Source organism: Neomonachus schauinslandi, chromosome 6 (genome assembly GCF_002201575.2).
Source record: "Neomonachus schauinslandi chromosome 6, ASM220157v2, whole genome shotgun sequence".
NCBI classification, from domain to species: Eukaryota; Metazoa; Chordata; class Mammalia; order Carnivora; family Phocidae; genus Neomonachus; species Neomonachus schauinslandi.
In genome coordinates this window covers 151,889,448-151,914,043 of record NC_058408.1, presented here as the reverse complement: position 1 = coordinate 151,914,043, position 24,596 = coordinate 151,889,448, and the positions used below count along the sequence as shown (strand labels likewise).

Genomic DNA, 24,596 nt, shown 5'->3' with positions numbered 1-24,596 from the left:
GACCACCGGGCTCCCGTTGCTGTCCCCCCCCTGCGCCCCCGCTGTCCCCCCCCCATCGCCTCCCTTGGTGCTCCCCCCATCGCCTCCCTTGCACCTAGTTTTCTGGTGTGCTTCTGATCCGGCAGGTCCTGCTCTGAATCCTCACACAGCTGTCAGCTCAGTGCCTGAGCACCTGCTGTCTCTCCTGAGCTTTTCCTCATTTTTAACATGGATCGTTTCTCATGCATGCAGGGTCATGGCTTCTCAAGTATGCGGGGACGTTTTTAGTTGACCTCCCCGCCTCGTTTTCCAGGTTGGCACATGGCCCCCTCGCTGTGTGGTCTGTGCTGGCTGCCTTTGCAGTGACCACGGCTCTGACCCGCCACGAGGTTCCTGCCGGGGCGTGCGCGGCTCCGTAGAGGTGCCTCCTCTTAGCCCTGCCTCGTCCTGCTCAGGTTACTGACAACTGCAGGGAGACGGTCCCCGTCCTTGTGGTGGGACGTGGTGCTCCATCCTCTGGGGTGTCCGCGCTGCCCCTCTCTGCTGCCCCGTCCGGGGCTGCGAGCCCAGAAGCAGTGCTGATGGCCGATGGCCGCCATCCGCGGGCCCCCTTTCCCTCACAGGTGGTTGCTCAGCTGGGCCCGGCCTCACCAGCCGCTTCCTTCCTCGGGTCAGCTCAGCTGGCCTGGCATAGGGTCCACCGCGGCCGCAGGGAGGATGGAGACTGCGCTGTCCTTTGCAGATTCTGACCCACTAAATGAAACCTGACAGGGCTTCACAAGCTCTCTAAGCAACTGAATGAAGCTCTGTGGTGGTGGAGGGGGGGTTGCAGTATAAGGCAGAAAACTCTAGGAAGGACAGATTGCCCTCGTTTGCTGAGGCAGAGATGCTGGGTTCCCGCCACCATGTTTTCCGAGTGGTGTCTGGTCTCTGACACCAAAGCTGCCCAGTGCAGGAGCCCTTCAGGAGCAGCGCCGCCCTCACATTTTATTGGGTCAGCATGATGGTCAGCTGCCTGTTCTTTCTCAGCTCTGTTCCCCACCGTTGCTCTGCTCTGTCTTGTGGAGACTCCTTCTCCTTGGCTTCTGGTTTCTGACCCTGGACGCTGGAGTGGGGCGGGGGGTGGGCTGGGAGCCAGAGCATCTCTCCCTCTGCCCCCTCCCTCCAAGGTGCCAGCTTCTACAGAGTTGTCCCCCGTGGTCCCAGCTCCTGCGGGCAGCATGGGCTCCCGGGCTCTGGGCCATGCTGCTGCCTCCCTTGGTCCTCCCCACCGGGGGAGACTGTGGCTGTCTGGGGGGGGGGGGCAGTATCTGGTTGCCTTGCCCTCCTCCATGTGGCTTTTCTGCTCTTCCATTGTTAGTGTGCTGGAAGCCACATTAAATTCCATGTGATGAGGTACCTAGATTCCTCTCTGACTAGACCCTTTTGGCCTTAATTACCTAATGAGTGGACAAGTCCACTCATTAAAACCCACAAGTTTTAAACCTGGGCCTCTGTATCTTTGTTGCTCACCCTCAGGTCTCTGGGTGGAGTCCAGCAAGCTCAGCGTTCAGGAGTGTGGGCAGAACCTGCCCCAGCTCGGAGTCACCTGGGCTGTGTGGTGAGCCTGGGTGTTAGACTGAAAAAGAGTCAGGCCCTTTCATATTGCTCACTTGTGTGTTGTTCTGTTATCTGGGGTTAACTGGATTTTATTACCCAGACTGGTAGTGAATTGCCATATAAAGGCCAATGTGCAAAGCATGATGTTTTGGTTTTATGGACCCCCCTCCCCCACATACACACACCAACAAGTTGATTTTGGATAGCAGCCCGTTCATTAGCGTTGAGGGCAAATACTAAGGGAGAAGTCTCAATAAGCCTCTATACTACTCACTTTTTTTTTTTTTTTTTAGATTTTATTTATTTACTTGAGAGAGAGAGAGAGAATGAGAGAGACAGAGAGAGCATGAGAGGGGGGAGGGTCAGAGGGAGAAGCCGACTCCCTGTGGAGCAGGGAGCCCGATGTGGGACTCGATCCTGGGAGTCCAGGATCATGACCTGAGCCGAAGGCAGTCGCCCAACCAACTGAGCCACCCAGGCGCCCTATGCTACTCACTTTTTGACATTGAAACGCACTGCCTGACCGCGGTGAGGAGGGGCGGGAGCAGAAATCGAGGGCAGGGCATCCAGGATTTGGTCCATGCCTGCTGGCTGGTGGCCCCGCAGGGACAGCAGGGGCAGCCCACATGTGATTATTCTGATTCTAAAGGGATACACTTGTTTTCTTTGCACTTTTTATCTCCAAATGGGCGACCTTTAAAGTATTTGTTTTATTTACCTATCTGACTTGCTGGTAATTGCTTCCTGCATCTGTAGCATCTATAAACAAAGCTCTGGAGCAGGAACTGCCCAGAAGCTGGTGTGCACGAGTCTGCCTTTCCCCGGGCCTGCATCACAGCAGGGGGATGGGTGTTGTGGTCAAGCTCAGTGGCCCAGGTGTCAAGCCGCTACGAGGCGGAGATGAAAACGTAATGTTCTGACACAGATTAGGGAAGATCGATGTGCAGTGGTTTGCTCTTTGTGTCCTGTTTCAGCAAGAGCTAGTCCTTGTCAGTCCTTTATTCTTACGTCCTGAGAGGAGAAAACACAATCAGGTGGGATCAAGGGAAATTTCATTGATTCTTCTGTGAGAATCAAATTGTACTTGTCCGTTTTCCCCAGGTTTGTCAAGGATCCTAGAGTTCATTGAACCCCGTCCATTTACAGATAAGGAGAGTCAGGTCCGCCGTGGTTGATGGGCAGGTTCCCGGCCCGCTCTGCTCCTCTTGGCTAGTCCGCGTGCTCGTGGCCAGACTGCCAGCCTCCCTGCCCCGCGCTGGGCGCACCGAGCGGCTGCTGTGAGGCGCTGCAGCCAGGGTGTGGGTCTTCGCGGCATCACACCTGGACGCAGGGACAGCTCCCTGGCGAAGGCACAGCGCTGGATCACTCAGACGGAAGAGCACGCTGGCCGAGGGAAGAGCCCGGCTGTGTTGGTCCAACCAAGTGTGAATCCCAAAATAGAGGCGTTTGAGTAGACTTGCTTACAAAACCTTCAGATTTAGCTTCTGACGGTAAATGTTTTCTCTAGAGTATGGGAACCAGGAAAATAGTTTTGTTTGTTCTTTTTTTTAAAACTATGTTATTGAGATCATTTCCAGGCTCTGAAGGAACACCGAGCCTTCAGATGACTAGAAAAACAAAACGAATGCTTCGTTCTCTATAAATAAAGTGAGTGAAACTATGAGGAGATGGTGCTGTAGATTAAAAGCACTTTAAGGAAAACGTCACGTAGACTTGGCTGGGAGCCCGCTCAGCTGCGCGTATGGACGCTCACCGCCTTCTGCTGCGGGTGGACCATGGTGTCAGGTACACGGTCAGTCTGTCGTGAGTGCAGGCAGAACACAGAGCAGTGCGTCCAGACACATCCCTGGTGGCCATGGCGAGGTCCTCCTTTGTTGGGTTTGGTCCTGGAATGGGCTGGGCAGGGGGGCTGGGGGCTGGGGGCTAGGGGTTGGAATTCTAATGCCCAGAGGCAGATGTGACTGACTGGTGGAGGTGTGGGAGCCAGAATCTGGACCCTTGCAGAAAGTTCTGAGTCTGGGAGATCTGCCTGTACCTTAAGGACATTAGAAATTAAGATACCAGGCCATACACGGGTGTGGGCTCCAAGCTTATTCTGTCCCAGTGGTACGAGAACCGAAAGGAAAGCATGAACATAAAAATAGATACAGACTCTTGAAGTCCTTTAAGGCCTTGGACAGTGGCAAATGCAGAATCATCTTGTGGGCACATCTCCATCGTCCAAGGCACACGGGATTCAGAGCTGAGACCGTCTGCACAGAGAATGTCACATCAGAACAATATAAATAACATAACATCTACCACTGCAGGCGGGGGGGGGGCACATCAGGAATTATAACAAACAGGAGAACAAACCTCCAAGATTCTGAAATGTATTATAAAAGAACTTCACTATATGAAGTTCACTACAAAGTTAATTATTTTAAATTGCAAAAACAAATGATTAAGAAGAAATAGAGCCAGGGGCATCTGGGTGGCACAATGGGTTAAGTGACTGACTCTCAGTTTCGGTTCAGGTCATGATCTCAGGGTCATGAGATCGAGCCCCATGTTGGGCTCTGTGCTCAGTGAGGAGTCTGCTTGAGATAATCTCTCTCTCCCTCTCCCTCTGCCCTTCCCCCTGCTCATGGACTCTCTCTCTCAAAAATAATAAGATTTAAGATAGAAGAAATAGAGCCATAATGAAAGGAGAGGACAGTGTGAAAAAAGAATTGGAAGGTCAAAAAAAACCCCAAAAATCCTTCTAAAAGTGAATGATACAATCATTGAAGTGAGACATAGTTAAAGACAGAATTAGTGAACTAGATTTATCTGGGGAGGTCATCCAAAACAGCATGAGGTGGAAAGATATGGAAAGTATGAAACTGTGATTGGGAGTCAGAGGAAAGAATGGAAGGTCTGTCAGGAAATCCAGAAGGAACGAATTTACAGAACAGGAGAGGAAAGGATAATGAAAAGACCTGACTTGAGAAGACTTACAGCTTTTGAAACGATAGTGGCTGAGAATTTCCCAGAATTGAAGAAAGACATGTGTAGCCAGACAATTTTGAAGCAGAAGAACAAGGTGACAGAGATTACCTGTCAGATGTCAAGATACATTACAAAGTTGTGAGAATTCCAACAATGTGCTGTTGGCCCAGGGATAGGGAAATAGACCAATGCAATAAATTTGAGGGCTTTAAACTTGGGTATATGGCAGCTCAGTGCATTGCAGAGATGGTATAGCAAGTCATTTGAGAAGGACAGGGTCCTCTAACTGTGCTAAGATGTGTGGCCATCTATATGAGGGAAAATAAGATTAGATCTCTACCTCACACAAATCAATCCTGGGAGGTGGGGGGGAAGTTTAAAGACCCTAAATGTGCAAAGTACAAAATCTAATAAAGCCACAGGGAAAAGATTGATATATTTGACTATGTACATAAGACACATTGCATACCAAAATTCCTCATCACTAAGAAGATCCTTCCATAAAGCAGGGAAGACATTTGTGACATACCAAATGGAGTGTAGCAGATACGTGGATAAAGTCTATGAATTGGCAATTCGGAGAAGAGGAAACCAAACTAGCCAGTAAACGTGAACGGACGTTAAGCCTTGCTAGTAATCAGGGGTATCAACTCAAAGCATCAAATTAGCAGGAAAAAAAAAATAGTAACAAAGCTCCAAAGTATGGAGAAGGATATGGGACATCCTCTATCCTCTGGCCTAGTCCACCTCCCCCCACTTCAGTCCTACCCACTTATCCCTTCCCCTGATCTAAAAGGAATTGTTTGCCAAACCTGAGCCCTTTAAAGATGATCCATAGGAGACTGAGTATGAACAGTGTGCTGAGTCGCTCGTTAGAAGCTGATGATGGAAGTGTGGGCAAGAATGTGGAGTGAGAGGATCTGCCCACCTCGTTGGAGGCTGGGCACCTTGGCTTTGTGACTTACAGAGCAAATACCTACTAAGGGTGGTGGTAGGTGTTCCCTGTGACCCAGGAGATTCCTTCCTGAGAAGGCACCGTAACAGATGCCCAAAGAGACGTGTACAAAATAATTACAGTGACATTGTTTGCTTAGCAAAAAGCCAGAAACAACCCACCTGTCCAATAGGACAATGGATAAGTCAGTTTGGGTATATCAATTCAGTGAAATATACACAGTAAAAATGGATGAATTAAGGAAATGGCAGAAGACCGTGTATAGAATGATGCCATTTAGATACAATTTTAAACATGTAAAACATTGATATTAACTAAAAGAGTAAAAGATGGTTCTGAGAATGAGAGACCTCAAGTTTAGGACTATGAGCTTACTTCTCCTTAGGGCGTGAAGGCTCAGGATATGCAGGGTGTTTCATTCGTATCTCAAATGTGCTCTCTCCCAAGCTGTGCGGTGTGTTACGTTTTGTCTGTAGCTTTTTTGTTCTCCTGAAATCATGGCGGGTGGGACTTGGGCATGGTGATGTCTCTGCAAATCCATCATGGTGAAGGGGAAGGACAGTAAAGAGGAAATTCTGTGGAGCTGCTGGGGAGACATGATGGATTATCCAGGGTGGGATGATGCTTTGACCACAGGCCTCAGAAGACCTTGGCATGACATCTTTGATGTGCTCAGGGGACAGTGCCTGTGTGAACGTGTGGGCCGGCTGTACGAACCACAGGGCCAGGACGACCAGCGCCAGTGGGAGCCCCCCTGCCCCCCCACATACAGGAAGTGCGGCCACCAAAATTGACTCCAGAAGAGAATATAAACGGACCAGTAATAGTGATGAGTGAGATGAGCTGGGAAAGTGATCCAAAAGCTACCACCACAGATGGCTTTATAGGTTAAAAAAAATCCTGTGTGAAGTAACACATGGGTGAGTTAACATTAGAAAAACTACTACATTGATCAAAGGAGGAAAAAAAACCCCAAATGATCATCTAAATTGATGCAGAACAGCATCCACTTACTCCAAATCCTACCCGTGATAAAAACTCAGCAAACCAGAAATCGAAGTGTTTATCCTGGGGAGGTTTGGGGTTTGTCCTACTTCATGGAAGCATTTCCGTTGACGAAGGGGGAAGCACGGGTTCGCTTGCTGTCTCCGCTTCTGTCTAGTGCACTGAGTGTGCTCGTGTGCTGGGGTGCCTGACTGTCCAGGGAGGGATGATGCTTTGACCTTTGGCGCATTAAGACAAGAAAAAAGAAGCAATGGTGTGAGAATTGGAAAGGAAAAACATAAACTGTTATTTCCAGATGATAGAATTATCTACACAGAAAATCCAAGAAAAGCTATAGATAAAGTGCTATGACTAATATTCATCATCCTTGTTGGATATAAGATGAACATTCAAACATAGGATGGATGAGTGAATAGAGAAACTGTATATATACACAGTGGAATGTTATTCAGCCATAAAAAAAGAATGAAATCCTGCCATTTGCAACAATACGGATGAACCTCGAGGGCATTATACCGAGTGAGATAAGTCAGAAAAAGACTCCTACTGTATGATCCCACTTATGTGTGGAATCTTTTATTTAGAAAAAGAAAAAGTGGCTCGTAGATACAGAGAGCAGATGGGTGGATGCCAAAGGTAGGGGATAGGGCGTTGGAGAAATGGGTGAAAGGGGTCAAATGGTGTAAAATGAAAATTAAAACAAAAATTTAAAAAGACAGCAGCAGCCCCAGTAAGTGGGTTCTTTTAAAGTCCTCAGGCTCCTCATGGGGGAGCCAGCTTGTGACATCAGCATCCCCTCCGAGCGCCACATGCCCCTCCACTAGAGCCCGGATCCATGAGTTCGAGCTAAAACGATTTTATGTAAAAGAACAGCCTGATAACTGGATTTTGGAGAGTCTGGCCTTAGTGCCTGCTTCCAAAGTCCACGAAAGCTGTGCGTGCAATTTGTTTTTTAGTTTTAAACTCCAGGCTTTTCCTAGAATGCACATTCCTCCACATACTCTGTTTTTAAAATGACCTGTTTGTGTCCAGCTCAACAGTATTCCTCTGTGATACTCCCGATCCTCGCACATCTGGGATGTGAGTGTTGTAAGTCGCCCCGCTCGAGCAGGTGGAGCTGTGCCCAGCTCGAGCCTCAGCCTGGATTCAGCCCTAGATCTTCTGACTCAACCTCGCGAGCGCGAGCACCTGACTCAACCTCAGAAGCGTGAGCAAGGTTATGGGATGCCACCTGGCCGACTCCACCTCCCCTGACTTCAGTCCTACCCACTTACCCTTCCCCCTGCTCTAAGTGGAGTGTTTCTCCAACTTGGTCCCTTCGAAGATAATCAGTGGGAAACAGGTTATAAAGTTTGCTCACTGTTGTTCTAAGTGGCTTGCTTGAAGCTGTTACTGAGTACTGCCAAGTACTGAGCTTTGTTCCTATTGTCCACTCCCACCCCCTAGAAGGGTCCTACATGGATGAGGCTAGGGCAAGTTCCAGGGCCTTTGAGCTACGGGAAAATCTGGAACGGAGGCAAAAAAAAGGTCATCTCAAGAATCAAGTGTCCTTTGCCTTGATGTGGGCCCTGCTCTCCAACTACTTCAGACACATGCTGACAATTAAGCCTTGAAGGAAGGCCAGGAGTAGGGCAGTAGGGGGTGGTCTGCCCTCAGGAGAACGTACCTGGAGAAAAGGCTGGCCCCGAGAAGTAGGCTCTGGAAGAGGAACAGGGGCTTTGGGTGGGGACATCCTATTGGCCCTGTGGATTCTTTACCCCATGGAGAGGTACAGCCGAAATGGGCCAGATGGGGGCCCTCTGCAGCATGAGGCCCAAGGCTGTGGGTGCACTGGAAGCGTAGCTCGGATGGAGGGAGAGAGAGATGAACTCTACTCAGTGGTAATAATTAGGAAACAAGTCGCATTCATGCTATTTCTTCCTGATGTGAGGAGCAGCGAATCTTCAGATGATTAGACGAACAGAACAAAATCTTCTCAAAGAGTAAAATCTGTTCCACCCCGAGGAGAGGGTGAACTGCGTTAAAAGGCAAGTTAGCACTTTCAGAAAAATATGAAGGTCTGGCTTTGAGTTCCTGACCAGTATCCTTTCAGTTGGGCCTGCAGGATTCCCTTCAGCATTTGTCGCAGGCTAGGTCTGCTAGCCACAGCTTGTCTCTGTGCACCTGGGGCTGGCTCAGGGGTGCCTTCATTTCTGGGGGCTAGTTTGACTGGATCTAGAACTCTCGATGGACCATCATTCAGCACTTTGCATACGTCCTTTCACTGCCTCCTGACTTCTGTGTTTCTGATGGGAAGTCAGCTGTTAATCTTCCGGAAGTTCCCTTGTATGGGACACAACGCTTTTCTCCTGCCTCCAAGAGGGTCTGAGCTTTGACACTTACTCTGCTGTGTCCAAACGTGGACACCTTTGGGCCTGAGGCCTCTTTGATCCTGATATTAGAAATGAATAAAAGCTGTGTTCAAAACACATCTTTCTTTGGTGGAAAACTGATGGAAGTGTATTTTATCAAAAGTGATGTGTTCCTACTGTATCTTACGAGATGACTTTTCAAGCCTGATCAGGCAACAGGGCATCGTCAGTGAGCACGAGCCTATGGGCACAACTAACCTCTTCACTCCTGTCGAGTCGGAGACGCAGTCAGTGCCCAGACCCCACTGTCATATGCGCCTCTGGGGGCTGGCGTGCGCCACAGGACACTGCAGGGTCCGGGGGCCGCACTCCCGACCTCTCGGTCAGGGATAGACAGGCTCCTCTTTGGGTGTCACTGTGGCTCTGTGCTGCGAGAGGGACGTTGACAAACAAAGGTGTCGAGAGGAGTGAATAGGACGGTGTGGGAACCTGACAGGGCACTGGGAGGCAGGCTTTAAGGAGCAGTTTCTGCAGGTCCTTTTGTGCTTGAGATCCTGGATCTCAGTTTTCATAGTGACATGGCTCTGTCTATGTAATTGTTAAGAGTCTGGTCATTCTCGCTCCAACACATCTTCAGATAACCCCATTGCATGGGGAGGGTGGGGACAGGGGCTAGATGGAGACCTCTCAGTGAAGACCTTAAAAGGAAAATTTGGTTTTTGAGCCACATGCTGGTGGTGCTATTGGCAACAGTGATGACGACGATGATGATGATGATGAAGTTAATTAAAGAGCATTGTCCAATCCCCTCCCCACCAGCCAGTCTCACTGTCTCTCCCCTGAGAGAGGCCCCGTCCTTTCTGGAGTCTGGCCTCCTGAGCCTGTCCACTGCATTCCTTCTCCCACAGCCCCCGAGAGGGAGCTTCCTAAGCTCTGTCTGACCTCATCACTGCAGTTTCCTGTGTCTGGAGCAGTGCTCCCTCACCCAGGCTCCTGCTGCTGAGGCTCTCACGACAGGAGCTTCCTGGCCAAAAACATTTGGGAAGTGCTAAATCCTTTCCCCACCTTTTGGAGATTTAATGCATAGTAGATGATTAAAGAACCCAAGAATCACAGTAAAGACACTTGTTTAATTTTATTCAATCCAGTGTTTGGAAAACGTCCCTTTTATGAAGGGATGCCTGTTACACATGCATTTCTGGGACTGTTTTGGGAAACACAGGCCCGTTGAATAAATTCACCTGTATTCACAATCTGGGCGCAGCCTGACTATCCAAATAGATCCCCTGTCCCTGCCTGTGTGTGCCGTGAACCCTGCCTTCTATCATCCCAGATGGCTTCTCTCGTTCTGGAACATTCTCACCTGCTGTTCTCATTGCCTGGGAGGCTCTCTCCCACCTTGTAAGATTCTATTCTGTCTTCTTGGTCCACTCAAGATACCTCTCCTACGTGAAGCCTTCCAGACCCCTCCTTAGGTAGAATCAGCAGCCTCCAGAGCATCCCGTTCTGGTCCACCTGAATGATTCATCTTTGTGACACACGTGCTCACAAGCCTGGGTGCCACCTCCCTGACTCTTTGCCAGTCCCAGGTCTCTCAGGCTGGGTCCCCATGGCTCAGGACAGCACCGCCTTCTAGGAAATGGACACCATCATGGACCAGACCACTGCCTGGCCCAACCCAGCCTTCCTGGCCTCCACCAGCCTAGGGAGCCCACTGGCATCATGATGTGGTCTTGGAGAGCAGGGCTCCCCTGCTGGCTCCTGCCATTGGGCCACAGATCCACTTCTCTCTGCCCGGATCATGGCCAAGTGGGATAAAGGTTTCTAGATGCTGGACATCACCTCTCATTTCACAGTGGCTCAGTGTCTGGCCACCTGTCTGCCCCTAGCCATCTGGTCCTCCCAGGTCTTCTGTGGGTAAAGGTGAGGAGGCATGAGGCGAGGTGGGCAGAGGCCCTGGACTGTTACAAACCTGGGTCACTTCCAAAGCCTGGTCCGCCTGAGAGCGGCTGCTACAGTGCCTTTGTGTTGGATCCCTACTCAATATTTAGACATCATTTTAAAAAATTCTGTTTTATGAATATATAAATTATATTTTCACTCTTTTTTTCCCCCTCATAGCACTGTAGGGGAGAAGAAAATGTTTATTGAGAACATTCTATGTAACAGGCACTGTAGGAAGTGCTTTAAATATCTTTTTTATTATATGTTTTATATATAGTCTATAAATGTGTATTTACCTCAGAAATAAAACATTCTTTACAAGTGGTGGCCCTGTCATTTTAAATGCAAGTGCTGCGTGTGGGTGAACAGACAGCCTCGGTAAATCCATTCCCATGATGTGTTTTTGTATCATTGTAGGGACATCTTAACCACACCGAGAGCCAATAGAAGGTGCAAGTTGGAAGGTTCCGTCCATGTGCCAACGAGGGTCGCCCTCATGATGGACCTGGGTGCCCACCTGTTCAAATCACAGCCCGTGTCCCCTGTCCAGGAGATCCACCACCTGCTGTATGAGAGCCAGGAGGACCCCGTCACCTCAGAGGAGCCCTCAAACAGTTGTCCCCCGCTACACCTTTCAGATGTATCTTTCTTGACAAGGAAATCGTTTGCGTCATTTAAAAGTTAAAAAAAAAAATGTCAGTATCAAATTTCCTGTGAGGTTTGAGAACTGTGTGGCTTCTGGAACCACATATCCAGATGTAGCCCTGTTTTCACACTTTCCAGTTGTTTTGTGGATGGATTCAGGGCTGCTTATGTGTTCTTTTTTAATTAAAAGACTTATTTTTATATTTAAAATGCTCTATAATCTTACACTGAATTTCACTAAATGCTGGTATCCAATCTGTTCTGTGTAATTCCCCAAATGAAGTTATCAGGCACAGGGCCTCTTTTATATTAAAATGGAAATTTCTCATTTCTCTTGGGTTTTCCGTGCATCGTCTGATGGCATCCTTTTCCCTGGGTCTGAAGGTTTCCTGAGATGTCCTAGTACTTAACAGACAAGGTCCTCACAAAACCGCTGGGTTATAGGGCTGCGCCCAGGTTCTTTACCCTTCCAAAGCCAGAGGGGGACAGAGACCCCGCACTCCCCGTGTTGTGCTTGTGTCATCCCCAGGGCCCTGTTCTCTGCCAGTGGCCGCCCCTCAGCACCGACGGTCTGAAGAGCCAGTCCACCCATGGCCACGGCATGTGGTCGTGGAGGGATTTCATGTGGCACGGAAGGGCAGAAGCCCGCACCATCCTAGCTGGGATGTGGATCATCCGGCATCGCAGGGCACACTGGTGTGTTGCGGGAGCGAGATGAGACTTTTCTGCCCCCGGCATCTTGGGAGGTCACCAGGCGTTCAGCTCCGGGTCAGGTCGCCGACCGCCTGAGACGAGGCGGCCAAGGCCCAGAGCAGCGAGGCTGAGATCCGTGGCCTTCAATATGTGCTGGTCAAGAGCTTTCGTGGGTTCCTCTCTTCAAGAGGAGACACATCTTCATTCGCAGGGAGACCGGGAATTGGGGAGTTCTTAGGTTCACAACATTTCTTTGTGTGTGTGAGCTCCACCCCTCCCCCCAGAGCCGTGGGGAGAGGAGGTGGCCACTCACGGACTCGTGCTTGTGGTGAGGGAAGGAGCGCACACGTCGCCCGGCCACTTCGTGAATGGAAAGCGTGTTCTGCAGAGACTAGGCCCCACGCGTCTTCCTGCCCGCGGGAAAGCACGCCGAGTGGGGCCGGGCACACGGGGTGCGGGGCTCACGTCCCCCAGCGCCTCGCCGCGTCGGCCCGTCCCCGGCGTCTTGGAGCCTCGTCCCGTCTGTGACCGGGGGTGACGGCCCACGGGGCTTGCGGGGGGCAGGAGACACGCACGGACGGCCTTGGTGACGCTGTTGTGCAGCCCCCAGGCCCCAAAGCAGGCCCTCCTCCGGAAAGCCGAAGGACACGGAAGGTTAGGGCCGCAGTGACAAGGACAGAGGTGGGGCTGACGCTGGAGCCGGCAGCGTGAGCATGAATTCCTCGGGTTCCCAGATGCGGAGGGAACGCTCACCACGCAGGAGCGTGTCGGCCGGGCGCTTGCGAGATGTGGCCTCCGTGTTGCCTCGCCACGTGTGGTCCGCTCAGGCCGGGTCGCCGCAGACCGCCGCGGGCCCGACCAGAGCCCCTCCCAGCCCGCCGCCCCTGCCCGGCCGCCGCCCGCGCCCTCGGCTCCACCCCGCCCGCCTCGGGCCTGCACTTGGAGCCGGGAGGGAAGTCGACGTGAGGCCGAGGCAGTGGCGGGCTCCGGATTGTCCGCGCGCTGCTTGTTCGCTGTGGAGGAGCGCGGGAGGCGGAGCGGCGGGCGCAGACGCCGCGGGCCGGCGCGGAGGGCGGCTGTGGGGCGCGCGGGGAGGGGGGCTGTGGGCGCGCGCGGAGGGCGGCTGTGGGCGCGCGCGGAGGGCGGCTGTGGCGGGGGGCCGCTCGCGGCCGGCAAACGTCGCCTGGGGCGGCGGCGGGGACGCCGTCCCGGAGCGCGCGGCGCTTCGTTTTGTCGGCTCCAGCTCCGAGTCTGCCCGTTTTGCCAGAAAAGGTTGTTTATGAAGTCTGTAGGTAAGTGTGGGGGTGCCTTTTCCACCTTCTGAAGGGAAGGCCAGGACGCCCAGCGCGGCAGACTCGAGGCCCGCACGTGGTGCTGGGATTCCCTGGAGGACTGTCCGGGGTGGCCCCACGCCTCCGCCCGGCAGCCACCCCTCCCGGCCACCAGAGCTGTCGCACCCCGAGTCCGGAGCAGTCGGCCAACTGGCAAAACCTGCACACGCCACCCGTAAGGCCTACGGATGTGCGCTCATCGCTTTAAAGTGCTTCATCTGTGTTTTCCTTTTTTTCTTTTAATTTTATTTATTTGAGAGCGCGCGCGCTAGTGGGGGGAGGGGCAGAGAGAGAAACAGAAGCAGACTCCCCGCCGAGCGAGGAGCCCGACGCGGGACTCGATCCCAGGACCCTGGGATCACACCTGAGCCGAAGGCAGAGGCTTAACCGACTGAGCCACCCAGGCGCCTATCTGTTTTCTTGTCAAAAGAGTAGGGAAAGACCTGCCCTTGTCCCTCGAGGAAGCCGACTAGCGTTTGTGTCTGCGCAGTGCCGTAGATACATTTTCAGTTTGCCCTTTAACCCACAACCCACCACTGTTTGTATTTGGTGCAGGGACAAAAATATCGGCATGTCCCTCTTATCATTTCACAAAATGAGTTTATGGTGGCTTCAAAACCGACCAACTCTAAAACTCATTTCGGAAAACTCAAAGGTGTAGTAAGTGGTTAAGGAAGAGATATTAACATCATTCGAAATGTTTTGCCTCCTTTTAAAATATAGTTTATTCACAAATTTCTTTCTAAAACATTTAAAATTATGCCTCAAATCCATACTGAGGACAGAAAAAATTTAAAACTATACATCAATGAAAATGAAATACAAATATGAAAGTCCCCCAGGACCCCATCATCCCAGTCCCACCACTGATGGTAGCATGTGTCCCTGTAAAACTTTCTTCATAAACATATATGCCCATAGACGGTGTACTTCTGATGTTAACATCATGCGCGTGTTTTCATGTTCATGAATGTGTACGGGGTCCTCTCCTTAAGTGGCTGCACATCGTCCCCTTGAATGGAAGTGCCCCAGTGCCTTTGTCCAGTCCCTCTGGAATGTGTGTGTATGTTCTTCTCATTCCTTCATCCGTTTTATCTACCTGCTATTACAAAAATTGCTGGATAACCATTCTTACACGTTTTTATAAAGTTTTCCAATTATTTTCATAAGAGAACATTCTACAAGTTGAACTGTGGGACAGAGGGTACATTCTGGTTTTCTGCCCTCTAGAAAGTTGGTCCCAAGAGCCCACCTCCCTTCTCTTTCACCAAGACTAGGTAGAGCCTGCTCTGTTCTTTCTTTAAACTTGGAACATTATGAACGTGCCCAGAAGTTGGCAGAAGAAACAGTACAAGGGACTCCTTCAACCGCGTTCATCTCCGGCAATGCCCAGCCCGTGGCCAGCTCTGGCTACCCACCCGCTCCGCACACTGGAAGCAGGTCCCAGATGTAATGTCAGTTCACCTGTAATTATTTCCGAGTGGCCCTCCCAGAGGCATTTAAAGAGCATAACCACAAAAGATTGTTAGTCCTCAAAAAAACATTTACAATAATTCCTTCTATTACGAAATCTCTAGTCTCTGGTTAAATTCCTGCGTACTTTATCAATTTCTTAAATGATTGATTTGGGTTTTTTATACGACTTATTTCGAATTGGGATCCAAATAAGGTCTACATATCCGATGGGCTGATGAGTTCTGTCTCTTCTGATCGAGGGTCTCCCACTTTTTTCCCCCTTGGACTGTATTTTCAAGAAGCTGGTTTGTTCGTAGAGTTTGTCAAGATTTTGCTAATCGTGTCTCTCTTGTGTTTTACCTAGTCCTCTGACCTCTGTATTTCCTATAAATTGGTAGTTGATCAGAAAGCTTGATCAGATTCGATTTTGATTTTTTGGCAGAAGTTCTTTTTTGATCCTTGCCTTTCTGATCTTTGCTGCTGACATTGTTCTTTTCATCTGGGTATCCCGCATTCCGTTTCTGATATGTTTATTGGTCATGTGCATATCTTCTTTTATGAACTTCCCGTCTTTGCCCATTTTTCTATTGGGACCTGTATCTTTTTGTTATTTATTTTTAAGACTTCTTTATATATAAAGGCTAATAAGTATGTTTTTCTCTCAAATACAAATATTTTTCCCACTTTATAATTTTTCACTTTCTTCTCAGTGATGCTTATGGTCCCCTTAGCTGCATGTAGGACTTTCCTGTCTGTCAGCCTCTTTTTCTCTGGTTTCTAGCTTGAGATTTACTCAAGAAAGGCCTTCCTTTCCCCCAAATTCTGTACAGTGTTTACATTGACATGTAATTATGCATCTTCAACTTTGCATGATTTTTATTTCATTCTTAACATTTAAAACTTTGGTCTACCTAAAAATTTTGGGGGGCAAAGGATGATATGTCTAGCTCGATTTCTTCCCCAGATATTAACCAGTTATTCTAACCACATTTTTCTCCACTGATTGTAAATTCCATTTCTACCATATATGGGATTGCTTCTGTGCTTTCTCTTCTGTTCTTTGATCTGTCATTCTCATCTGGTGGCTGTAGCACTGTGTGTGTGTGTACATGGAGGGGGGGGGCGCATGCATGTATGTGGCTTTATTATTAAAACATAACACATGCATGGGCGCCTGGGTGGCTCAGTTGGTTAAGCGACTGCCTTCGGCTCAGGTCATGATCCTGGAGTCCCGGGATCGAGTCCCGCATCGGGCTCCCTGCTCGGCAGGGAGTCTGCTTTTCCCTCTGACCCTCCTCCCTCTCATGCTCTCTGTCTCTCATTCTCTCTGTCTCAAATAAATAAATAAAATCTTTAAAAAAAAAAAAAAAACAACATAACACATGCAGAAAAGTGAAAAGTCAGGGTCCAGGCCCAGTGCACATCCTCATGTGGACAGCCTACTTCTCCATCATCCCCTGTTATTTCTCAGAAAGCTCCTGGCTTTTTTCACACGCTTATTCGTGCAAATCAACCTCAGAATCATTTTATCAGATTTCAAAAATAAAAGCCACATAAGACATCGATTAGATTTCTGCTGAATTTACTGATTAATTGCAGGATAAGCAGTAGCTTTCCAGTCTTGAGACTTACCACTCAGAGACACGGAGTATTTTACCATGATAAATACTTTTTATGTATCTAAGGGCTTCCTTTTCTTTCTGTTTTTGCTTTTTTGTTTTGTTAGACAGGTCTTGCACTTGTAGCTCAACCCTAGGTATCTTTTTTCCATTACATTTTCTGATTATAACTGTTTTACCAGATCATTTCCTGGAATATTGCTGTTTAAAACTGAACAGTGCGGGCGCCTGGGTGGCTCAGTTGGTTAAGCGACTGCCTTCGGCTCAGGTCATGATCCTGGAGTCCCGGGATCGAGTCCCGCATCAGGCTCCCTGCTCGGCAGGGAGTCTGCTTCTCCCTCTCCCACTCCCCGTTTGTGTTCCCTCTCTCGCTCTGTTTTTTTTTGTAAAAAAAAAAAAAAAAATTTAAAAAAAAAAAAAAAAAAAAAAAAACTGAACAGTGCATTTTTTCCCTCAAATGCAATGAGAAGGAAACTACTCTGTACTTAGTGACACTGTATGTCAGTGTACTGAATGGTCATTTTTAACAATCTAAAACCCTTTGAGGGAATAATTATCCTCACTCTACTATTAAGGACAGAGGCTTGTCCAAACTGGGCTTCTCTGACCCCAACAGCTGCCTCTCCAGACTCATGCTCCTCAAACTGCACATGGGTCTCAGGGGTAGGAGGGTCTTGTTAACATGGGGACACTAGGTCTGGGAGGATCCCTGAAGTCTGCCTTTTTTTTTTTTAAAGATTTATTTATTTGAGAGAGCGAGAATGAGAGAGAGACAGAGTACATGAGAGGGGGGAGGGTTAGAGGGAGAAGCAGGCTCCTCGCCGAGCAGGGAGCCCGATGCGGGACTCAATCCAGGGACTCCAGGATCATGACCTGAGCTGAAGGCAGTCGCTTAACCAACTGAGCCACCCAGGCGCCCTGAAGTCTGCCTTTTGATAAGCTCCCAGGAGATGCCGCCAACCACGTTCTGAATATCTCGGCGTCCCTGAGTCATTAAGGTTGTGAGAAAATGGGACCTTTGTGGAGGGGCGGGGAGTTCCCTTGTTCTATGTGGAAAGTACTTCCGATTTTCTGGAGAAATTTGAATAGTATATTTAGCCAGACAAGGCAGCCCTCAAACCCAGTACATGAAGTAGTGGTGTCTGGTGGAACGCAGGGCTGGGGTAGGTACCTGCCTGGGACTCCCCTGCTTCTCCCATCACTGACCCTGTGCCTCGGTTTCCTCTTCTGGAAAAAGCAGTGAGCGATGGAATGATGCATTTGAGGTGCTTTGAATGGGGCCTGGCAGTAGTGACTGCGACTGCATACCTGTGCATGGGGCCTTGGAGCCCGGCGCCCTGGTCCCAGGATGTCAGTGATAGGGTGTAAAGCTGGCCCCTTTCTGCCTCTTGACGTTGACCTTGACCCTGTGGTGAAGCCCCCTCCCCTACAGGGGCAGGCCGCGTGGAGAGCACCATTCCAGACGTCATCCCGGGGCCGCTGGCCTCTGCTCATGTCTAGTACTCGTGATTTCTGTGCACATTTTAAAGCACCTTTAGAAACTTCTGGCCCTCAGTTCCTTACAAATCCGTATGCATATTTGTTGAGGATTTCCGGCCAGCCATCACACAGGATCTCGTACTTCTGCAGCCTGGCAGGAAGGCAGGGCTGTCTGGCTCAGACTTAGCAGGGCTCAGCAGGGCGGGCGCTGAGTTGCTCCTCGGGGACAGACTTCCAGTTGGAGAAGATAAAACAGCTCTGGGGATGGGTGGAGTTACTGTTGTGCAACAGTGTGGACATGTTTCATGCCACAGACGGGGACGCTTAAAAATAGCACAATTTAGGTCCTGTGTATTTTACCACAATAAAAAAAACAAATCCAATCAAGGCTTACAACAACTCAGTTTTTTCCCTCTCTGTGAGAAATGGAAGCATTTCTTCCTCTCGTCTCCCGTGATCATCGGCTGTGGATGGTCCCAACACTAATCACTCATTCTCCAGTTCCCCTTCTTCTGCCAGCCACTGGAAACCCCAGAATAATTTGGGGACTCAGGCAAGCCCCCCCACCCCAGGTTCGATGGGCAGATGGTCAGAGAGAGTTGGGGATGAGTCTTCGATCCCCACGTTTGGGGATCTGGAGCCAGGGTGGGAAGTAGGTTGGATTTACTGAGCTGTTTCTGAGCAGCCCAGACAGTGGGCTGCTCGGCAGCCGTGTGCACGTTCCCTAACTGGAGGTGGCAGGTGACTGGGTCCCTCACTGACCGATGGGGGTGGAATGCAGAGTGTGTGTTTGTGCTCCCCACCTCCCCCGGACTCAGCAGGGGCTTCTGTCTGACCATCCCTTTCCTCCACTGTATTTTGGGCCTACCGTCTCCTTACAGAGGCATGGTCAGCTGTGAGCCGCCTCAGGGGGAATGCCTGTGCGAAATGCTCCCCGCGGGGTAACTGCCACTTTTGAACCGTGCACGTGTGGCTCCCCGGGGGGCCCTCCCTGACCTACTGGTGACAGTGCTCCCACTTCCAGCTTCCCGGTGGACGGGAGAGTCTGGGAGCTTTGGAGGCTGGGGAGCAGCCCTGGGAATGGCTTGCTCGGGTCAGTCAGGGTTAATTGTGCGTTTACAAATACACAGTGACTTTTTAGCTGAAATTCAGGACAGACAAGATTTGGTTAGTGACATCTAAATTCACTTATGTGAAAATAATTACACAAATACAAACTTAAATCACATTTAGTTATGACCTTTATTAAAAAAAAGAGTAAAATTATAAGAAAAGATGGAACCATCAACCACAAATTATGTATCAATTAAAGTGATCTTTTTGGTCGTTCTTCTGGTGAGACCCACTTAGTCATGTTTCAGGAAAGCCGGTTGAGTGAGGACCTAAATCTTTTAATTTTTAAAAACATTCTTGACAAGCCTCTTAGTAACTAATGTGAATTAGCAAAAGAAATCTCACCTCAGGGCTCATAAATGCCTTGCCAGTCCCTGAAAGTTGTCGATCGTGAAAAATGACCTGTGGCCGTTTGCGCGTCTCCTTTGGAGACGTGTCTGTTCAAGTCCTTAGTCCATTTGCAAATTGAGTTATTAGCTTTGTGCTGTTGAGTGAGGTACTGAAGTCCCTTACTTATCTTTGAAATTGGCCTCTTATCAGATGGGTGGTGTGCAAACCTTTCCCGCCCTCCTGCAGGATGCCTTTCCTCTGTGCCGGGGCTTCCTCTGCTGGGCAGAAGCTATTTGGGTTCACATGCTCCCACTGTCGATGTTTTCTCCCGTTCCCGGTGCGCTCGGTGTCCTGCCCACGCCGTGTGATGTCATCCCCAGAGTCAGTGTCCCGGTGCTTTCCTGGTGTTCTCCTCTGGAAGTTCAAGTTTCAGGCCTTACCTTTGGGTTTCCAGTCCATGTGGAGTGGATTTTTGTGTGTGATGTAAGATCGGGCTGCACTTTCGTTCTTCTGACCGTCGTTTCCAGTCCCCTGAGCACCGTTTGTTGAAGAGACTTCCCCGTTGTGTGTTCTTGGCGCCGCTGGTGAAGGCCCCTTGACCGTATATGTGTTTGTTTCTGGCTCTCTGTTCTGCCCCACGGGTCTCCATGTCTGTCTGTATGCCGGGGCATACTTTCTTGGTGCCTGTGGCTTTGTAATGTATTTCGAAGTCAGAAAGTGGGATGCCTTCAATGGGCACGTGAGAAGGTGCTGCACGTCACTCATCATCAGGGAAATGCAAACCCAAACCACGATGAGATCTCACCTCACGCCTGCTGGGCCGTTCATAAAACAACAGAAGACAATGAGTGCTGGTGAGGATGTGGAGCCACCTGGAGCCTTCGTGGACTGTGGCTGGGGACACGAACGTGTGGCTGCTGTGGAGAACAGTACAGAGGGTTCTCAAAAAGTTAAAAATAGAGCTGCCACATGACCTGACAGCTCCACTTCTGGGTATATGCCCGAAAGAGTTGAAAGTGGGATCCAAAGTGATATTTGCACTCCCACATTCATAGCAGTATGACTCACAAGACATGGAAACAGTCCTAATGTCCATCAACAGATACATGGATAGAGAAAATGTGGTCCATACACACAGTGGAATATTATTCAGCCTTAAAAAAGGAGATCCTGCATTATCTGACAACTGGGAAGAAGCTGGAAGACATTATGCTGAGTGAAACGAGCCAGTCACCGAGAGACGAATACTGCACGATTCCACTTAAGGGAAGCGTCTACAATAGACTCCGGGAAGCAAACGGTAAAATGGTGCTTGGACATGAGGAGCTGTTGCTCAGTGTGTTCAGCTCCAGCTACGCAAGACAGATACACTGGGGAGCTCTGCTCCCAATGGCGTACCTATAGCCAATAATACGTGTTGCACATTTAGACATCTGAAAGGCTAGAGCTCATGTTAAGTATTCTTACCAAAATAAAAATTTAACCCCCCCACCAAAACAAAAAACCGACCGGTCACTGCAGCAGCACTCTGGAGAGAGGGTTGTGCTCGCTCTCTCCGTCTTTCCCTTTAGATCCAGACACTGCTGCTGCCCCGGGAGGGTCCTCTGTTCCGTGGTCACCGCTGGAGGGTGTTCTCCCACTCCCCGGGGCCAGCAGCTTCTCCCTGAGGTTAGGGCAGCACCCTAACAACAGAAGAGGGGGAGACTTCTCACAAAGACCCTTTGTCTCCCCAGATGGTTCCACTTACAGTGCGGTTTCACTGGCATCCCGGGTAATTGATACATGCACTGGAGACCTGTGGTCCCAGAGTTCAGGCTGCAGAGAAGCCCACGTTGGCTGCCGCCCCATCTAGACTATAGAGTCCCGCAGCTGGCCGTGTGTCCCCTCAAGCCTCACGTCCCACAGCAAAGTCCTGACACGAGTGGAAAGGCTCCCACCAGGCCCCAACGGGCTCCGGGCCTCATTCTAGAAAACACCTCCCTGGACATAGAGGCTAGACCCGGAAGATCTGACTCAGTGTCCCCGAAAACCCCAAGAATGGCAGTTGTGGCCTCCACAGCCTCCAGATGTCCCACAGCAGCCGAGCAGTGTTTACAAGCTGTCTTGGTCTGCACCAGTCCAAGAACCTTTGGGTCTTAACAAGAAGGGACATTTTGAAGCAATTCGTATAAATTGTAAGATCGTATGATCTGCCCCCAGATGTGGTATTCGGATATGGTGGCAAATGTTTATTACACAAATGATCTCCACCAATATCTGACTGGCATTTTAGCAAATATGCTTGGAAAACGTTCTTAGGACATGTATTCTTTCCTCAAAATTAGTGCAAGCATTGTCAAACACTCCACTGATACTTAATTTATCTATGAGGCTGTTGGGACTCCTCTGATCCTCAGGTGTCCTGGTCTAAACTCCTACTTCAATCCTGTATTCTAGTAGGAATACTCGTAATATGGGAATAGGCGGTGGTATCTAGGATTACACCGGCCTGATGAGACCGTGCAGACCGGAGTCCAGGCCTGGGGCTCGGGCGCTTAGTCACTTCCTCTGGGGCATTTTCTCCTTCCACTGCCTGTCCTGGGGAAGCCCTGGATGTCAGCGGGCTGTGGCTAGTACTCCTGCCTCCCACCGGGGCTCAGACCCAATGACTGACCTGTGTGGGGTCCACAGACCCCTGCTCCCTCACCGTCAGGTGCTCAGACTGCAGAGCAGGTGCCCGAGCTCTGGGTGGGATCAGGCCCTGACCTCTTCTGCTGCTTTGCCCCGGCTTCTCCCATCTTGCCCCTACTCCCACAGGTTTCTCCCAAGGGGCCTGTCCACGCTCCCTGACGCAAGTGCCCCTGCCTTGGGCTCCTTCCCAGTGGACCTGGCCGGACGTCAGGACAGAGCAAGTTCTGATGGGTGGGAAGGATGCTGTCGGCCGGGCAGCGAGAGGGGGGACAGCAGGGGACAAGCGCTTGTGATTAAAGGAACCTCAGCTGCTGCTGTCATGATTAACTTAATTTAAAAATCTAACACAAATGTAACCCAGTGCTGACACTTAATTCTGGTGAGAACGTGCATGTGTGTGATGCACTGTATTTTTCTTTTGTCTTTTTTGTATTTCTTAAGATGTTCTTTCACAAATTAACTTTGAATAAGGAGCACATTGGCTTCGTAGTACAACCCAAGGTCTGCAATGAGAGCTGCGCCTGGCTCTGTCCATGCAAGTCCTAGATGCTTTGCACGGAGCAGCTCAGGAAGTCCCCACACAGTCCCCTGAGGCAGGAAGGGTCATCCGCTCTGGAGACAAGGAGGCCAGGTGTCTGGCTGAGGCCGCGGCGCAGGTCGGTGCTGAGGGCAGGGCTTGCCCCCTGGCTGAGGGGCTCCGAAGCTCCTGTTCACACAGTTTTGCTTGCCGCATGCTCCCTGTATTGAAAACAGTCTCTTAGAGTAATTTTTAAAATGGAATCTGAGTGCTAACTCATGTTTCTTTGGTAGCTTATTTGAACTTAATTCAGATGTCCCCTATGTTATTTGAGGTAGAAAATGTCATGTGTTGATTTTCAAGTTTCTTTAAAACATGTTACAAAGCTTTACTAGGATTGCATTTTTCTTTTCCATAGTTTGCCTTTATTTTGTGGGTGAACTGACTTTTATGTTTCAACAATGATGACAAGGTCACCGTGCTGCTGCCCCCATATCCAGTCACACTGACTCAGCCATCTGCCTAGGACAGCCCCCACCCCGTCTACACAGGTCCTCCTCCCAGACACCCGGAGGGGGGGCTGCTGGTAGCTCTGTTAACCTCCTATGGGCCTGAGGCAGGTGCTCTCATCCATTTTGGAGATGAGGAAGTGGGTCGTAAAACCGAATGGTGTAGCTGAGCGACGTTTGCACTGGGCTTGAAGGGGAGGCAGAGAGGGTGCCAGGGCTGGGAAGAGCTCCCTGGCGCCCACACAGGTTTGGGGCGCATCTGCAGGGTCAGTTTGAACTGATTTTAATGACCTTTGAAAGCTTCAGGAGCTCCGGCCACCATGACGCCTGCCATGTGCTTGGCCAATCGGGCTCTGTGAGGTGTGTGAGGGTCCTGAGGAGGTGGGAGCACCACTGAGCGTCCCCTTCCTGCTCCTGGACCCTGCGACCACAGATTCCAGAGGTCCGTCTTTCCCAGCTCAGAGTCCACCACCCACCACCTGGTTCTGAACCGCCCTGAGTGTCTCCTCTGTCTTGATGACTCTCTCCTGGGTGAGAGCTTCGTGTGCAGGCTGAGAAAGCACAGAACGCCTACCATGAGATTTGAACTCACCCCTAATTTTATCACCGATAGTCCCTAAGTGTTGCTATGTTTGTCTCTTTCTCAGCTTTGGTCCTGAGCAAAGTCCTCAAAGTCTAAAAACCCAGACTCATCCCAGCCGAGGGAATGATCTCCCTCCCAGAATTGGAAATGGCACGTACTGCATGTGGCCTGAGGAAGACTTGTCACTCTGACAGCAAAAACCCCAAACAAACAAGGCCGACTGCTAAGTCAGAAACTGTCTTGGGGGCGCCTGGGTGGCTCAGCTGGCTGAGCACCCGTCTCTTGGTTTCAGTTCAGGTCATGATCTTGGGGTCATGGGATTGGGCCCTGCATTGGGATCTGCTGGGAGTCCTCCTGAGATGCTCTCTCGCCCTCTGCCCCTTCCCTGCTCATGTTTGCCCTCTCTCTCTCTCAAATGAATGGATAAATCTTAAAAAAAAAGAAAGAAAGAAAGAAAAAAGAAACTGTCTTTGGCCGCAGAGTGAGCCAGGATGTCTCTGCAGGTTCCCTGCCCAGACCCGCCTGCGTGACAGTGGGGTGCCTGAGCATCTTCCAGGAGCTGGGGAATAGCAGCTCCCTGGGCAGGGCCCCTGACCCCAATGTGGGGAGATCTGGACCTGCCCACTGTGTTGCACACCAAGCTCGGGGAGTCACTGCCCGGCCTGGAGGGCATGCTCAGCACAAGGGAAAGAAGCAAGCAGCAAAGGCAGAACACAGTGTGGAGGAAAGGGAGCTCCCACTCGCTGGGCTTCCTACCCCACTGGCCACTGGCGGGTGGGGCCAGGGCAGGAGCACAGCCATTCCAGCCCTGACCTAGCCCCATTGTCCTACGGCGTTGAGACAAATCAT

The 24,596-nt window shown here is 50.3% G+C and overlaps 1 protein-coding gene across 1 annotated transcript in view; it reads left to right on the top strand.

The window, feature by feature from the left end:
- C6H10orf143 (chromosome 6 C10orf143 homolog) overlaps window positions 1-11,777 on the top strand; it is a 43,962-nt gene extending 32,185 nt beyond the window's left edge. The window contains exon 4 of the mRNA XM_044916628.1: window positions 11,221-11,777. Coding sequence (XP_044772563.1) covers window positions 11,221-11,250 — 30 coding nt within the window. The 3' untranslated portion in view covers window positions 11,251-11,777. The remainder of the gene's footprint in view (window positions 1-11,220) is intronic.
- The last annotated feature ends 12,819 nt before the right edge of the window (window positions 11,778-24,596 follow it).